Source organism: Sesamum indicum, linkage group LG8 (genome assembly GCF_000512975.1).
Source record: "Sesamum indicum cultivar Zhongzhi No. 13 linkage group LG8, S_indicum_v1.0, whole genome shotgun sequence".
NCBI classification, from domain to species: Eukaryota; Viridiplantae; Streptophyta; class Magnoliopsida; order Lamiales; family Pedaliaceae; genus Sesamum; species Sesamum indicum.
In genome coordinates this window covers 152,928-171,582 of record NC_026152.1, presented here as the reverse complement: position 1 = coordinate 171,582, position 18,655 = coordinate 152,928, and the positions used below count along the sequence as shown (strand labels likewise).

At 39.3% G+C, this 18,655-nt stretch overlaps 2 protein-coding genes across 2 annotated transcripts; one reads left to right on the top strand and one right to left on the bottom strand.

The window, feature by feature from the left end:
* Positions 3,500–14,649, bottom strand: LOC105167533. The gene is made up of 20 exons (XM_020695684.1): positions 14,428–14,649; positions 14,069–14,113; positions 13,617–13,651; positions 13,463–13,513; positions 12,809–12,913; positions 12,603–12,674; positions 12,193–12,264; positions 11,949–12,029; positions 11,796–11,831; positions 11,617–11,675; positions 11,378–11,425; positions 10,477–10,622; positions 7,953–8,216; positions 6,721–6,750; positions 6,247–6,360; positions 5,554–5,664; positions 5,235–5,356; positions 4,153–4,233; positions 3,997–4,068; positions 3,500–3,875 (listed from the first exon to the last, which is right to left on the bottom strand). Exons 1-20 carry the CDS (start codon positions 14,465–14,467, stop codon positions 3,843–3,845), a joined length of 1,617 nt encoding a protein of 538 aa, XP_020551343.1. The 5' UTR covers positions 14,468–14,649; the 3' UTR covers positions 3,500–3,842.
* On the top strand, positions 15,354–18,647 carry LOC105167244 (alpha-glucosidase; the record flags this gene model as incomplete). The annotated part of the gene is given in 5 exon segments (XM_011086875.2): positions 15,354–15,654; positions 15,798–16,474; positions 16,618–16,848; positions 16,992–17,638; positions 17,821–18,647. Coding segments are annotated over 5 exon segments (2,630 nt in total), but the record flags the coding sequence as incomplete, so codon positions are not given.

Sequence of the window (18,655 nt, the reverse complement as noted above, 5' to 3'; positions counted from 1 at the left end):
TCTCTGATGTAGGTAAAGGGATCGCCGAAATCTTGAGAATAGTTAATGGGAATGGTGGGGAAGTGGGAGACGGGGAGGACAGCGGTTCCATCTACGGAGGTGGCGGCGGTGGCTCGAACTATGTCAGCTAAATCACCTTGATAATTCTCCATCCTCTTGAAGAAATGAGTGCACATGCTTAGGAAAAGCAGCACAAGTGTGTCATTTGACTTGGGTTGAATGCGAAACAGGCAAATTAGCTTAGGTAGGTAGGTTATTGATTGATTAGGCAGTTGTTGAAAGGGAAGGGATAGGGATGATTGATGTGTTGAAGGTTTGTTTAAGCAAGACTTGGTACTCAAACAAGTAATTAAGACAGACAGACAGAGAAAGAGAGGAGAGAAGAATTTGGGGGAGGGAGAGAAGAAGAAGAAGAAGAAAGAGTCGCTGGCTGACTTTGAACATAATAATTAAAACACCTCTTCTCCATAAGCAATATAGAAAGAGATGGGATTGTTGTTGTGGACTTCATCATCTCTTTAATCTATTACCCTTTTCTTTTCAGCTGCTTCATTTTTCTTTTTTTTTTTTTTTTTAATATTGAATGTACACATCAAAGGGTCAAATCTGTGCAACTGTTTTTTTGTTAATTTTATATATTATTTTAGCATATTTAATTTTTATCTCTACATATATATTTGACACATACATAATCTAATTATATGACTTATAATGTTTGGTTTCATAACTAGTAAAAGAATAAGAAATTTCAAGAATGCATTTAAGTTTTTCTTATCATTAAAGCTTTGTATATATAAATATCTACTTTTTGTAGGAGTTGATTAGTTAATTATAGAGTAAATTACAATCTACCTATTCGTGTTATGAAAAATAGGCAAACAACCTCTTTATAAAAAATAAAATAGCAATTTATCCTTCTGTATTTTATAAAATATAATAATTTATCCCCGAGTGTTTTAAAAAATGAAATATTTTACCTCCTTAGCTAGTGAGATAAATAGCTTCATTTTTTAACACAGGTGGATAAATTGCTATTTATTTTTTATTTGGAGATAATTTACTTAATTCCAATATTAGAAAAGGATAAATTACTGTTCACCCGCTTATTGTATGTGGAGTGTAATTATTTACATATTATTATCCATTTAAGTATAAAAAAAAATGTAATGGATCAAATGATACAGAAATGGAAGGCTTGATTAATTAATTTAATTAGTAGAAGAAAATGTTAAAGTGTAACTAGAGCCTTTTCTTTCTTATTATTTGCATTTAAAAAGAATAAAAAGTAATATGATATATATATATATATAGGTAATTGAGGTACGTAGAGCGGTGAGTGTGGAAAGTGATTTTTGAAAAAATAGTGATGGGAAAGTAAAGAGGCGGCAACCAGCCGCAATTCTCGGACTACCCTTCAAAAACCATTTCCTTCTGGGAGTGGGGTTGGGGGTGGCGGTGGGACCCCTCTCCCTCCCTACTCTGCCATCTTAAATTTTAGGATAATTATTTTTTTTTTCTAAAATTTGATATAATTAGACGTAATTATTTATAATTTAACAAATTATATTTAATACTGTTTAAGTTTGCTTTTATCAATCAAATAACTCACTATACTAGTAAAATTCACTAAATTTATTGATATTAACAGAAAAAGTTATCTTTTTATCTACTGAATGGATATATTTGTTAGATGGAAACAAATATCAGGGGTGTTAGATATAATTTTTCTTAAACAACAGAAAATTTATGTGTAATTACACCGAAGTTGAGTGTAATTATCCCTAATTTCTATTCCTTGCAATTCAAAATTTAAAATACTAAATTGAATTATTAATTTGTATAAAAGTTACAGAAAAATAGTTACAATATTTTGAAATAAATTATCATCATGAATTCTTAATTGTTTGAGAAATAGAAAAGGGAAAAATGAATTAAGTATGCATAGAAATAGAATGATGATATAAAATGTTGAATGAATAAAAATGATGGGGTGGTATTAGAGGCGGAGGAGCAGCAACGTGAATCAATCCCTCAATCTCGCCTTCTTTTCATTTACCCAATAACTCCATCCATCAAAATTCACACACAATTTATAATTCACCTTCCCATTCTTTTAACCTCCATCCATACTTAATTTATATATATGTAATAAGATTCTTGCATGAAACAAATTATTTTAATAATTAAAAGCTGATCCACAACAAAACAAATTAAGACTCGGATTCTCTGACGCACAATTTGTCCCTTCTCAAAATCAGTACCAATACCAAGACAATCAATCCTCCTTCCATTCCATGTGATCATCAATCACAATATATACATACCATTTCTCTATTATTATTTCAACCCATCATCAAAACTAATTAATAATCCCACATAACTATTATCACATGAATCCTATTCCTGTCTCCACGCTTACCCAACCCTTTTTATCAAACCTCCAAGGATTAATTCAAACTCATGTTTAATGCCCTCTTCTTATATAATAATGTATATATGTATACATCAATTAGTCAAGTCATTAATTTCACACACACGCACGCTCCAGACACTTGCCTTAGCGGCAGCCATTGCCAGACGTCAGCAGCCAGCTACCGGCCACCTCACCTATCACGTCCCATCCTGGCCGTCTACATGGACGGTCGGAATTGATACGCCACCACCCCTTTATATGAAAAAAAAATGATCTGGTTAATATATATATATATATATAGGTAGGGCAGGCAGGAAAGAAGTGAAGTGGGGGTCCATTATCCATGAATGTTACTTAGAATTGTGGTGAGGCGCTCATTTATGTTAATTGATATATAGGATCCCAATTTTGTGAAAAATTGAAAATGGTAGTGATGATGTGCGTATATATATATTTATATATGCAGGCAGAGGCAGCCTAAACTAAACTAGATAGTTGTTAAGGAGAAACATACCAATACAATATCATAGAATTAATATTGCCTCCACCTCTATCATATATATATATAACTTGCATTAAATTAAATTAAGCCTGCACCATTATCGAGATCAAATTCATGTCAAAAATAATAATCACCGAAAAATGGTGTAGAGGCAGCTAGGAGATATTAATTTATCAACTTGGCATGTGCAAAGTTATACATATTAATTGAGATAACTATATATATGTATATATACATACAGTATCTAGGAATGTGTGGGCGGAGATTGGGCCAATTGCATGTGAGGATCAATGGTGACTTTACTTCCATTGGCAAGAAGTAGAGTGATTTTGTGCGATTATGTTGGTGTTGGTGTTGGTAGTGAACCCATTTCGAGACTGATTTCTCTCTTTACTCAAGTTTTTGGGGGAAACCAAATAATAATTTATTTCTATATTTCCAGCCCCTCCTGCTCTACATTTTCACTCAACAACTACCAATTTTTTCAGATAAGAACCAAGTGGTAGATGGTTTATCTTTTAGGACATCATCATTAATCTCACCTACATAAATTGTTTAAATCGAGAGGCCTGGTGGTCGTGGTCTGTTGACAAATTTTGTTAGTCTATTCTACAATTCAATAAGTTAATAATACAATTGGCGTCAACTGCAATTTCGCAGTTTGGATCCTCTATCACTCTATAAAAAGTCATGTAAGAAATCTTCCAACCATAGTGAGGCAGCAACAACAATCCTTTGGTAGCATAACACCCTAAATAACACGCAAATTCCCACAAAGACACTCCAATTCGCTTCTCCTACTTTACAACAAATGTTACAGATCCCATATCAGTCATAGCCACACTATGCACAAGGTATCTCTATACTCTTAAGCCCACAAGGCTCTCAAACAACAACCAATCACGGTTGTCCAATTTCATTAACATCCTATGTTGTGACACCAACAACAACATTGCTCACCTACGGAAATAACAAATTGTATCAGCCTTCATCATTTACATACAAGAGAATAGCAACAGTACTATGACAGCAACTCAAAAACGCACGCTGAGAACGACTAAATGTTGAATCAAGAACTCACCAACTTGCCACTTTCATCTACAGTCATGGGATTCTGCACAACCACCGTTTGATTATGAGCCGGCGCTGCTGCCTGTACCAAATAGACCGGTTCAGATAAATGGACGCATAATCATATTTTCACAGTTGTGGCGAGCATAAAAGATAACAGGCTTACTGTTGAAGTCGATGGTGTTGAAGCAGAAGTGAAATTCCCCCCAGGTCTGTGTGCAGGAATAGGAATCCGTGTGTCACCCATCTGCAAAAGAAAAAGTAGGATTACTACATGCAGTAGAGAGAGGAGTAACAAGACAAAATCCCACATAACTTTAACGAGTTTAGTGGACCTCCAGTTTCAATGAACTCGGATGTTCTCAAATAAGCAGCTTGAATCCTTTTCTCTTTACAGTTTGCACCACATTTACCAATACAATCAGTATCACGTTTCCATAATTAGTGCATAGCAGCAAAGGCTACTTTTTGGCTGTTTAGAGAAAAGAGACTCTTCAACCCCCAATACTCTTCCATCCTATGTTGTTCAAGATTCTCTCTTTCACTGTTTGCTAACTTGTCCAGACATTAATAACATACGGACAAGATTGAGGAACTTCGCTCTAGCTCCTCAATGGTAGGGTAGTTGATTAATCCAATGTTTCCATATTAACAAACTGACAAAGGAAACAACCTGGAAGGGTTATTAATCACACAGGAAAGAAAATCTCCAACCACTGTTCCTTAAGTGAAGTGTTATAAGCTTTCATTTGCATCTCCACGGTTAAAAAATGAATAAAAACCAAGCTTCAGCGATGTAAGTGATTTCAATGATCACTGCACAACTAGGAAATGTGGCAGTAGCGCATCAAAACTTCCTTGGTAACACCTGCGTTGGGCAGATCTACCCTACCATAGGGACATATAGAGCAAAAGCTTCTATCTTATCCTCTAAAATTACTACACCAGAATCATTCAATATATGATAAAAGCTACCAGGAAGTCGTACTACATTTTTTTATTCGAGTCCTCCCTCCCCTCCCCTTTTTTCCATGTAGAAGTTGGTCTGGCAGCCAAAAATAAGGACACATATTTTTAGAAAGCAGGATATCAATATCCTCCATCTGATTAAAAAGTAAAAGTCTACTTAAGTAGAAGACGACTGGTGTCTGGAGTGGTATCACCCAAGTTTTCCCTATGGGAGATGCATGCGAAGGAGAGAGTGAAATAGAACTTATAGCCACACAACGACAAAACCATGGTACTAACATTAACAGTTGTGATGAAGTGGCAAACAGCACATTTTACTGATGGAGCTCCAGCTGGATACATCAGCATAGTATGACAATTTCCACAGTTAACATGAGCAACATTATTAGGAGGCGCTGCAGCTGCACATCCATCATTCAACAATATCAGCCAATTAGTTCAATACAACGGAAAAGCTGCCTAATTAGCAACAGCCATAAAGTAAACAAGCATTACCAGGATCATGCGATGATAAATTTTCAAATTATGGAAGGGGATTAACGTTTTTTAAGGGGAAAAAAAGGATAATCAGACTCATGCATAATTCATCATGTTTAACCTGGCACAAGGTTCACAGTGTGACAGCAGGAACATCTGACACTGGTTGCCCCACGAGCATGCATAAGCAACGTGCGGCAACCTCCACATATCAATTGAGCCATTTCCATCCCTGCATATAGAAATAAATGAATAGGTTATACTGACACCAAGCCAAAATACAAAACCTCAAGACATGCACTGAACATGAAGTGAACTGATTACATGCTTGTTTAATATCGCAATCAATCATCACCAGAAACACACCAGCAGAACCTAGTCTGTACTCTCTCAAAGTTCCTCAATGTCAGGATAGTCTTATAGCAATGCCACTCTCTGCTCTCATCAAAGTTTAATTTACATCACCATGGAATTTGTGTGAAATGCAAAATATGTCAAACGAGATGATGCCATACAAGATGATAGCGATATAGTATGGTAATTAAGAGTGATAAATTGCAGTGCCAACCTGGGAGCAATTCTGTACTATACTGATAATTTGCAAGTATGAAACAGTAGCATCGAATTGCATGAGATGTCAATTGTTTACCTATTCGTTCTTATGCTGTTAATACAGTGAGAGGGATAAGCGCCACTTAAGTGGCAATAAAGGACTCATGAAAAAAAAAGTTCCTGGAACACGTTAATAACTTCAGTTGCTCAGAATGTGATTAGTCGCTAATAGACAGAGAAAAAGAAGAGCTACAAGCATTACCAGCTTGGGGGACAGCAGTCACTGTGTTGCATATCGCACAGCAAACGTTTGTAGCTCCGCTGGGGTAAAGGAGGATGGTTCTACACCCGTTGCACACAAGCTGGCTCTGCATATCTGCAAAGCCAAAATTCAGGGTAAAAACCAATAGTGAGGCTCCTCCAGAAAACTTGATCAATTTATCTCCGCATCACTCAACCCAGAATAGTCCAAGATAAACCACGGTACAAAGGTTTTGACAAAACCATCACAAATTGTCACAGTTTCAAACCAACTTAGTAAATTCACATCAGTAAAGTTAAAAGCACAAACATTTTATTAGATTTATCTGGTAACGCCATATGCAACCAAATTGAAGACAAGATCTTTGCCAAACAAACACACAACAAAAAAAGCTGCAACCAAAAAGAGCCCTTAAGCTAAATGTTGCACAATAATATTACTACAGTCATCGATAAGTTTCACAGAACCACCGACCGGAAGCAAAGGAGGAAAGAAGAAAGAGATCTTGCAAAGAATTTCACAAATCTTTAAAATTGCACCAAAAATTGTGAACCCAGAGCAAGACACAGTGGGAAGAATTGAAATTGCGAACAGAAATGGAATCAATCAGAAGCAAAGGAGAAGAATTTTCTCATTACCGGAGAAGCTGCTGGATTAGTATTATATAGTATAACGGAAAGTGCAGAGAGGAGAATTGGATTTGGTGGAACTGTAAAATCGGATGAGGAGATTACTGTAACAACAATAAATAAATAAGATTAAAAAAGCGGAATCAAATCTCGTTGGATTGCAATTGGATTAGATTAGATTGAATTTTGTTGTTTTCTCCTCCATTGACAAAAAAGCTGGTTTTGACTTTTCTAGCGCACAACGCAACGGAGAAGACTTGATTACAAACTTGTTTAAATTTATTTCTCTACTTATATATACGCTACTCGCTAGCAGCTGCACAGACCCACACGCACTACGCCTGCCTGCAACTTGTGCTTTTACAAAAATCTTTAATTTTTTAAAAAACCTAATTAAAGATGTAAAAGTTAGGAGTTTGTAATAAATATAAAATAAATAAAAAAGTTGATGGTGAAATATTTAATAAAACAGTTAGTATATTTATCTATCCAACTACTTTACTAAGTGCCAAGATTTCACGACATTTTCAAAATATATAAAATTATAAAACAAATCAATTTATTTACAAGGACGAACTACATTTTCTTTATTATAAAGTTATTTGAAATTAAAATTGATGGTTCCAAATATAAGTTAAGAAGATCGAGGCAGGACACCAAAAAACTATGATTTGCAAGTGGAATCCATCCCCTCCATCCTATTTGAAGCTCTACGACTCGGGATGGCTCTTCATTAGAGAACCACCCAGGTACTCGGGATGTGGGGGCATTATTCACGACTTCCACTCCAGGTTTGTAGCTGCACATTACGCAATGGTTTTGAGGTAGCTCCCAACTCAACCTAATATAAAAACAAAAGTATGGTGCAAGCAACCCCGTATGGTGCAAGCTCGACCGGGTCCTTTGCAACAATGCATGGCTTGAGGGCGGTTTACATTGCAGTGCCCATTTCAATACATCGGGATGCCTCTCCGACCACTCTCCGGGTATTGTTTCTATCTTTGATCCTGCACCAACTAAGCCAAAACCGTTTCGCTTTTTCAATATGTGGGCAGATCATCCGGATTTCCTAGCTACTGTCGAAGCCAAATAGAATTTGAGCGTGGATGGAACGGCGCAATTTTGCCTTTGCAAGAGATTGAAAGCACTTAAAGGCGAGCTTAAGGCATTCAACTCGCAGCATTACAGCCACATTTCTGCCAGGGCCAAAGAGGCTGATCATACCCTGCAAGTTGCCCAGAATCAACTTGAATCCAACCCGGGAGATGTGGCGCTTCGGAACTCTTTGGGGGATCTTAGGAAGAGGGCCGTCTTCCTTGCCGAGGCCGAACGGCAGTTCTTCTACCAGAAGGCCAAAATCCATTACTTAAAAGAGGGGGACCGCAACACCAAATTCTTCCATGACATGGCGAAGAGGAATGTCACCATGAATTCCATCGGGGCAGTCACTAGGGCGGATGGGACCGTTATCACTGCTGCCGAGGATATTGCCCAAGAGTTCGTTGATTACTACACATCACTCTTGGGCACCGAGGCTCACACCCTCCCTGTCGATGATGGTGTGTTTGAATGGGGCCCCATACTATCCCCCGAGCAGACCGCGGACCTTTGTCGGGCAGTTACGCCGTTGGAAGTTAAGGAGGCCATCTTTCACATAAGCGACAACAAAGCTCCCGGCCCAGACGGATATTCCTCGTGCTTTTTCAAGAAAGCATGGAACATTGTGGGTGATCAAGTTTGCAGGGCCGTCTTGGATTTCTTTAGGTGTGGGCGGATGCTACGGCAGCTCAACCACACTATCATTGCCCTAGTGCCGAAATCAGATCATTCCACACATGTCGCGGATTACCGGCCGATTTCGTGCTGTAATGTGATCTACAAGGCCATCACGAAAATCATCTCGGACCGGCTAGCGCCTGTTTTGGAGCATTTGATTGATCGATGCCAAGCAGCGTTCGTTGGCGGCCGCAATATCACCGACAATATTTTTCTGGCCCAAGAAATGGTGCGGCAGTACTCGAGGAAACGGATTTCACCTCGATGTACTATCAACGTCGATCTTCGCAAGGCATTCGATTCGGTCTCATGGTCATTTCTCGGTCGAGTGCTTCACGGGTCGAAAATCATCTCGGACCGGCTAGCGCCTGTTTTGGAGCATTTGATTGATCGATGCCAAGCAGCGTTCGTTAGAGGCCGCAATATCACCGATAATATTTTTTTGGCCCAAGAAATGGTGCGGCAGTACTCGAGGAAACGGATTTCACCTCGATGTACTATCAACGTCGATCTTCGCAAGGCATTCGATTCGGTCTCATGGTCATTTCTCGGTCGAGTGCTTCACGGGTATGGTTTTCCACCACTGTTTATTAATTGGATTATGGAATGCGTTTGCAATTCTTCTTTTTCAGTGGCGTTGAACGGGTGGTTTTATTTAAATTTCATATTTCGTAACGGTCAAATATTAAATAACCGTTCCTAGATTTGTTTTTTCCTCCAGTTTTCTTTTGGTGTGAAACTCAATTTGTTGGAACTTATTTTGGAACGGTCAAAATAAATTAACGGTTCCTATATTTTAATTTTCCTCCTTCTTATTTAGGACATTGTAATAGATTGAACGGTTTATTTTATTAATGTCAGTTCAAAGTTGGAAAGGGCTTTGGATCGACTTCCTAATTTTTTGACCGTTCCTAAATACAAAAAAAATGTGTTTTTTTTTTTAAAAAATAATTATTGGTATGGACAAATAGTTTGCAAATTGTACTTCTAAATTAGCTGGTAAACTATTTTACCATCAATACCTCGAAGTCAAGCATTTTCACAGCGGGCATCCAATATGAGGAGCTTGACGGGATTCTCGCCCGAACGGGATTTGCGAGAGGGGAGATGCCGGTCAGATACCTTGGCATTCCACTAGCGGCACAGCGGCTTACGGTCACCAACTATTCACCGCTTGTGGATCATATTGCCGACTGCATTTCGAAGTGGACGGGCAAATCCCTCTCTTATGCAGGCCGACTGGAACTTATTCGCTCAGTTATTCAGGGTGTGGAGTGCTTTTGGCTCCAAGTTTTCCCACTTCCAGCGGCGGTCATAGAGAAAATTCACCGTCTATGCAGGAATTTCCTATGGAACTCTAGGAGGACACCGGTCGCTTGGGAGGAAATCTGCCATCCCAAGGAAGAAGGTGGACTTGGCATCAGGCACATTCAGTCTTGGAACGTGGCTCTACTTGCTCGGGTTCTATGGAACATCCACCGCAAGGCAGACACGTTGTGGGTGCAGTGGGTCAACGGTGTCTACCTTAGGGATGCATCAATCTGGGACTGGCAACCGAAGAAGGGTGATTCCCCACTCCTTCAACGGCTTGCCGAAATCCGCAACAAGGGGGTCACTGAATTTGGGTCTTCGGAGGCAGCGATTGAGCAGATGACGAGATGGTCCACCCCGAAGGGTCTCCAAACGTCGAAAGCTTATGAGTACTTCAGGCCGAAACTTGCGAGGCAGCCTTGGAAAGCAGCTATTTGGAAGGCTTTTATCCCGCCTAAGTACTCATTTATCTTGTGGCTTGGCTTGCGCGGTAGACTAGCTACGAGGGACAGACTTGGATTCCTCCAAGAGGAGGATTTGTGCTCGCTATGCATCAACACCAAGGAATCGGCCAAGCACCTTTTCTTTGAGTGTCCGTTCAGCAACTTCGTTTGGTCACGCATCCGACACTGGCTTGGCATTAACCGGACTATGTCAACCCTTCAAAGTGCGGTCAAGTGGCTCAAGAAGGAGAAGACAGGTTCTTCCGTGCAGAACAAAGCGCGACACCTCGCTTTGGCATGCACGGTGTACACACTTTGGAGGCAGCGCAACGAAGTCATTTTCGAGGGGTCAACAGCCTGTCCCGAGAGGCTTATAAATTTAGTCAAGGTTACATTGTTTAGGGTCCTTTGGACACTCTTCCCACACGGCTTTGATCGTTCTTAATCTTTAGCGTGGGCTTTTGTATCTCTCCGGGTATGCCCGGAGTATATTGTAAATATTATTCTTGGTTGAATGAATCTTACATTTCACCCAAAAAAAAAAAAAGTATTACAATTGAATGTTATTTCATCATGGCATCAAGGACGATGGATGCGCCAAAGGACCTCATCCCTTAACTCAGGGATTGTTCCATTGGAGCATATGTACCCACTTCGACTCAACTAATGCTTCTTTTTGCTGTTGGGAGGTTAATCCAGCTGCTGATTAACATATTAAACAGTGTGTGTCAAGTGTCCTCAGATCCCATAGCACCAACCCCGACCACCCAAGACCCACATTCCCATTTCTAAGTATTGCAAAGCTAAAATTAAACTACTAGATTTTAATCATTACAAGGAAAAATGTAGGAATAAAGAGTACAAGTCATCACGCGACACTGGTCGAGTACTTGAGATCTGATAGTGATTTACAGATATGCGTATTTTGGATCAGAGTTTTTAAACTATGCATGTCTCCGTCATATTCTTCGCAGAGATGCCAGTCTTTTCTCCAGGTCCTCAACTTCAGTTGACGTCGCACTGGAAATCCACATAACAATAGATTATCAATACCTCAGCAGTAGCTTTAAACATTATCTATTCAGAATGATACAACTACATAGAATTCAATATTTATTTGGTGCACAAAAAGCAAGACATTATAAGCATAGATAGATATATTTTTCGAAAGAGGAAAGGAAAATTGAAGGATTAAAGAGCGGGAGACATACCTAGGGGCAACATTCTCAACTTTCTTTGATGCGATTCGGCCTTTTGGGGCTGAAGATAACTGTTACAGGAAAGAAAGGGGATCAGAGTATGGGCTGTTATCATTTTCTTTGGCACCATTAGCAGCAAACATTAAGTAAGAAGACATAGAGTTATGTTAAAATGTAAAAAAGATGCCAACCTGTGATGCAATGTCAACACCAATTTCATCAAGCACCTATAGAAAAAATGAAAAATATAAAGATGGAATTCGTGAGAAATGGTCGAATGTCAGAGGTAATGATATCATGAGAAAAATGAAGGACTGGATGCTTTAATGGAGTTAGTACGGCACCTGGTTAGTAAGTTCTTCAGTTTCTTCTTCAGCCTCATCTTTGTCTAATGTCTCATCAATTGCCTCAGACATCATTTCAATCTGAACGTAGAACCGGATTAGTAATATTAATTCACTGATGACAATCCATTGCCATCACATAGCGGCAAACTATTATCTGAGAAATAATAAAACACCCAGACAGGAGAAGGGAAAACAATCAGATACTTAAAGTAAGCCTTTAAAATTTAGACAGTGAATTTACCGTCATGTCCATCTGCGCGGACTGTTTCTGGAATTCTTTGATCATCTTAGTTTGTTTTGCAGGTTCCATTTGCTGAAATGGAAACAGTAAAAATTGATTAATTGATTGAATATACCGATCTCATCTCTATCTTCTCTCAGGCCAAGAGAGAGATTGAGTATATTTAGAAACTCGACTCAATCAGAAAACAGGAATGTACTACAGTGGCTGGAATTCACACGAGTATAACAATGTTAATAGTTAAACCATAAAGCAAATAAGTGTAACATAGGCAAACTGACCCCACCAAGTGAAAATAAACAGACAAATAATCACGACCAAATGACAATTTGTCATGAAGTAGCAGTAGACAAATAGAATTCACAAACTCAGCTGATTCAGTATTAGAATTCCTAGTTTCAAACACCCACCTTATTCATGGCAGTCATTGCTTTGGTTGCACCTTTCATACCAGTTGAAATTGAAGTGCTGGCATACAGAGCCTGTACAGGTGATAATATGTGTAGTTAGAGAACTAAACAAGGAGTGCAAATATGTCAATAGAGGAAACAATTCCTGGCTGGTATGTCATTTCATTCCAAGTGATTATTTCACCTAAATTGAGTATAACAATGACCTGTGTATGAGTTGCCACGCCTCTGATCTGGGCACGACTTCCCTGCAAGTTCGTTATTTGCTGCCGCAGCCGAACTAATTGACGAGCTAAGATTCTAGTGGCAGCCTAGTTTGACATGAAAATCATGTGTGAATTTCTGGCGGCTCAGTGGAACTCAAGAATCAACAATATGTAATAATCTGAAGCATCAAGATTGGGGGCCATATAAAGCTAGGAAATATACTATCTCAAACTCTTAACATACATAGGTGCATAATGACATCACCATGGAAAAATGCCAAGTATGATTATCACTGTTATTTTAGGAAACAAGTAAAAGTGGATAAAACATTCAATAATACAATTCATTAGTACATAGCTTTCTCAGGCAGCTTCATGATACATTCATATCGAGTTGAGATGATTTGAAGTTTTGTACTTCATGTGGTGTCTTGCCTAGTATACACTAGCTAGAGCGTCTATCATACAAGTAACTTAAAGTTCAATGTTTCTCGGTGAGTGACGTCTAAATTTATGCTGTGAGTGGTATAAAAGTTTCTGTCAGAAACCACTTCACCTCAAGGCTATCACTTGAAACATGCAGCATAAGTCACTGATTGGTACCCAAGTTTACTCAAAGTGAAAAGAACCAAAAGTGCAACCATCAAAACTTGCCTCATTTCCTGTTTTAGCTGTTTTCTTGATCTCTGCCACTAATTTCCTCTCCTAAACAGTGCAGAAGAAACAGTGAGGTTTCTCATATTACTACCATGAACAAGTAGATGGACTTAAAAATGATCGGAGATGGTGGCAGGAGATTAATACTTACCTCCATTTGTAAAGAAGAAATCTCACGTTCAATGCCTGCGACGGTCCAAATTAAATAGAAAATAACAGAATTTCATTAAGTAAATTGGTAATCAATATGGGCTACAGACGCTAGGACTTCACTCGTACTGATCACTTGTAGTATTTTTGTCCAGAGAAATAAGTTAGAATGGCCCCTAGTTCACTCTGGAAGCTGCAGGATAAGAGTGGAAAAGAGGAATGCCACTTTATCGATGATTAAGGTTCTCATCAGTATGTTAAGGCAAATTCAATTGATTAGAAGTCCAAAAAAGAGAAAAGCTAATCCTTCCTTGATGCTTAAGAAAAACTTCACTTACACACAATGCAACTGTTATTTCCCCATAACTTACAGCATTTGGCATACACAATGACCAGTTATCCAACGATCCACAAAAAAGAATATCATCTTGAAAATAAAGAAGCTTAAAGTACCTCTCGTGGCAACCGCCATTTCTCTTTTGCTGGTTCTCAGTGCATCTGTAAAAGCACGGTACTAATCATTGATCAAATTCTTCAAACCAATTAAGTACATCCCAACCCCACTCCGCCCCCAGAACTCCAAATATATATATGACTGAAGGGGAAAAAGAAGACGCAGGATTCTAGCAAAACAGATGTAAGACTGTTTAACAGTAAAATCCAGTAAAAATATGGTGAGCTGAGAAGAGCATTGATGTAGAATAATCTCTAGCAAATTATATGTAAGCGCTCGTAGTGAAAGAAACCCCCAGATCAGAAATGGAGAGGATAAATAAGAGAAACAAAAAATAAAAACGAGAAAAAAGGGTTACCTTTAGGCGAAGTTTTCTTCTTGAAGATGTTGAGATTCATTCTGCTGCAGAGATACTCAACAAAAGAAAACCCTAAGAAGAAGCGAGTGAGAAATTTAATTGAAGAGACAGAGTTTAAGAAAGAGTTTGGTTGATTGATTTCTCAGTCTGAAACTGGGAAGTGGAGGGAGGAGGAGGAGGAGGGCCTGGAGGAGCGTGCCCCGTTTATTGCGTATACAACGGCTACAAAGTTTTGTAGCCGTTGTAAGTTATTGACTAAAATGCCCATGGCCACTTGAGTTGCAGAAGGGAAGGGCAAAATTGGAGTTTGATGGAGTCCCAGTTGTGGTCAAAAGGAAAAAGTAATTTACAATAATACCATCCCATCCCATCACACCCCACCTTTTGGTTTGGACTTAGACTGTAGTTTTGTCTTCTGGATTCGAAAAATATTTGATGGGCATGGGCATCATCAATATATACTATGATCGATGGTATGTGTTGTATTGCATGTCAATGTCAATGTTGGCCATGAATGACCGAAATGGTATGGTACATCATGTTTAATTTATGTGGTGATATTATAGAGTGATTTTTGTAATCAATTTATTAAAAAAATAATAACAGTTTATCAGATTCACTAAAAAAAATAGTATAATAAAATAACATATTGGGGCGGCAAAAAAAAGCTATAAGATTATAATGAAATAGTATGCATGCTCCAAATGAATTAGGTATATGTCATTTAAGATTAAGACAATTTCAAAACTAGTTGGGTTGATAATTAATATGAAGGGGTTTTAAAGTGAGTGAAATGCAGTCCGTATAAACAACATTGAGATGAGACAAAGCCAAATGAGAAGGAATTTGAATTTGATGAGAGAGTGAAGAGTGATAGACAAGATGCCAAGTCTATCTAATATTTTAAAGTGGTACGCCAAGAAAACTGCATAAAAGCCCCACCCCACCAATCCCTAACTCCAATCATTTCAACACAATAATGGTAACAAGCCGATGGCCCTCTCCCTCTCTGTATCATCCCCATCTTCTCCCCATTCTTTTCATCTGTTTTTCACTTCCCCTCTTCTTAGCTCGCGATGAGGGCCTGCCAATTGGACATGGATATGGATATACCCTTAAATCTATTTCCAAGATTTCCAGCCCATCTTCACTCACTGCCACTCTTCAGCTTATCAAAAGTTCCTCCATTCTTGGTCCAGACATTCATAATCTCAACCTCACAGCCAGGTAGGTGTATCTATATGTATGCTGGACACTTTCCATTTTCTTTCTCTTTCTTTTTCCCCCAAGTCAAAGAGGCTGCTTATGCCGACTACTGCATCAACACTACACATACCTCCCTAATCTATTCCTGCTTTCATTTCTCGCAGTTATGTAACTGATGATTGTCTCAGAGTCCGAATTACAGACTCTGATAACCCGAGATGGGAAGTCCCACACGATATCATCCCCCGCCAAACCCCACTCCACCATAATCTCCTTGTCTCAAATGGAATTGAAGACCACCATTTCCTCTCAACTCCCAACTCAGACCTCGTCTTCACCCTCCATAACACCACCCCCTTTGGCTTCACCATCTCAAGGTCTTCAGACGGTGACATACTTTTTGACACCTCACCGGTTCCAGGCGTTCCCGACACTTTTCTTTTGTTCAAAGATCAATACCTCCAAATCTCATCTTCACTCCCACCAACCAGGTCCAACCTTTACGGCCTTGGTGAGCACACAAAGAGTTCTTTCAACCTCAAACACAACCAAACACTTACTCTCTGGAATGCTGACACTGGAAGTGACAATCTTGATCTCAACTTATACGGATCCCACCCTTTCTACATGGACGTCCGCAGCCCCGTGGGAACTGCTCATGGGGTATTGTTGCTCAATAGTAATGGCATGGACATAGTCTACACTGGTGAAAGAATTACTTACAAGGTGATAGGTGGTGTTCTTGATTTCTTTCTATTTGCTGGACCGTCTCCCAAAATGGTCATGGATCAATACACACAGCTTATTGGTCGTCCTGCTCCAATGCCATACTGGTCTTTTGGTGAGCCATGCTTGATTCATTGTTAAAGTGCACATTCTTTTAGCCCACTAAATTGTGCTTTTTCATAAACTCCCGATGCTGCTGCAGTCAGATGGGTACTAATTAAACATATTTCTGTTTTTGTTTCCTCTTCTTTCATATAGGATTTCATCAGTGCCGATGGGGTTATGAAAATGTAAATGTTGTTGAGCAAGTGGTCAGCCGGTATGCCGAAGCTGGGATTCCACTCGAGGTTATTTGGACGGATATTGACTACATGGATGGTTTCAAGGATTTTACACTTGACCCCATTAATTTCCCATTGGAGAAGATGAAGAGTTTTGTCGACTTGATTCACCAAAATGGTCAGAAGTACGTTCTCATCCTTGATCCTGGTAACACATAAACCACTCTTCATATGATTTCCTGCCAAACTCTAATTTTCTGATTTGATAAGCCAAAATGCATGTGTGGGACAAACAAGTTTTGACTATACACTAAACATTATTTAGTTCATATTCCTACGTTCCAAATGCAGGCATTAGTGTGAACCAGACATATCAGACATACATAAGGGGAATGCAAGCAAACATATTTATACAACGAGATAATATCTCATACCAGGGGGTCGTTTGGCCTGGGAATGTCTACTACCCTGATTTTCTAAATCCTGCAGGCGAAACCTTTTGGAGCAATGAGATCAGTATCTTCCACAATCTTCTCCCGTTTGACGGCCTATGGCTTGACATGAATGAGATATCTAATTTTATAACCTCATCTCCTAGTGCAGGCTCCACACTCGATGACCCTCCTTATAAAATAAACAACTCAGGAGCTCAAATTTCGATCAGTAGTAGAACTGTTCCTGCTACTTCTCTGCATTTTGGCAATATCACAGAATATAATGCTCATAACCTCTATGGGCTATTAGAGTCCAAAGTCACGAATCAGGCATTACTCAAACTGACTGGTAAAAGACCATTTATACTGTCCCGATCAACTTTTGTGGGATCTGGAAAATTCACAGCACATTGGACTGGAGATAATGCAGCCACATGGGATGACTTGGCATACTCGATTCCAAGCATCTTGAGTTTTGGACTGTTTGGCATCCCTATGGTTGGAGCAGATATATGTGGCTATTCTGGAAATACTACTGAAGAGCTTTGTCGACGTTGGATACAGGTAGTTTGCCTGTCATAATACAATTTGGAAAATAGGCACCCACTGATGCCATACATAATATGCTTCTCAACTTATTTCTTTTCTTGGACTACTTTTTCCATTTCTAAGCTAATAAAATGCCAATTTCTTGATATTAACGTGGAATATATATTACCTATCCCAGTAAGTTTGCTTTTGTGCAGCTAGGGGCCTTTTATCCATTCTCAAGGGACCATTCTGCAAAAGACACCATCCGTCAAGAACTCTATCTCTGGGATTCTGTGGCCTCAGCGGCCAAGAAGGCACTTGGCCTCCGGTATCAGTTACTTCCATACTTGTACATGCTAATGTACGAGGCACATATGAGAGGGACCCCCATTGCTCGGCCTCTTTTCTTCTCATTCCCTCAAGACACAAACACTTACGAAATCAACTCTCAATTTCTTCTTGGTAAAGGGGTACTGGTCTCACCTGTGTTGAAGCAAGGGGCCGTCTCAGTTGATGCATACTTTCCAATGGGGAATTGGTTCAGCCTCTTTGACTACTCAAACTCCTTGAGTGTGAAAAATGGAAAATACGTAACACTTGATGCACCATCCGATCATATAAACGTCCATGTCCGAGAAGGGAACATACTAGCAATGCAAGGACAAGCTTCGACTACACAGGCTGCTCGAAAGACACCGTTTAAGCTTTTGGTGGTTCTGAGCAGCAATGAGAACAGCACGGGGGAAGTGTTTCTGGATGACGGAGATGAAATTGAGATGGGAAAAGAAGGAGGAAGGTGGAGTTTGGTACAGTATAATGGCAATATATCTGGAAGCACAGTGAGGTTGGAATCAAAAGTTGTTAATGGAGAGTATGCTGTGAGTAAGGAATGGATGATAGAAAACGCAACCATTTTGGGATTGAGCAACAGTGTGGGGTTAAAGAGCTTTGAGGTTCTAATAAAGAGTGGAGGCAATTGGATGAAGAGCACTATGGGAAGAAGTAGTTTAAAGAGGAGTGGACAGTTTGGTATAGTTGAGTTGTTTAATA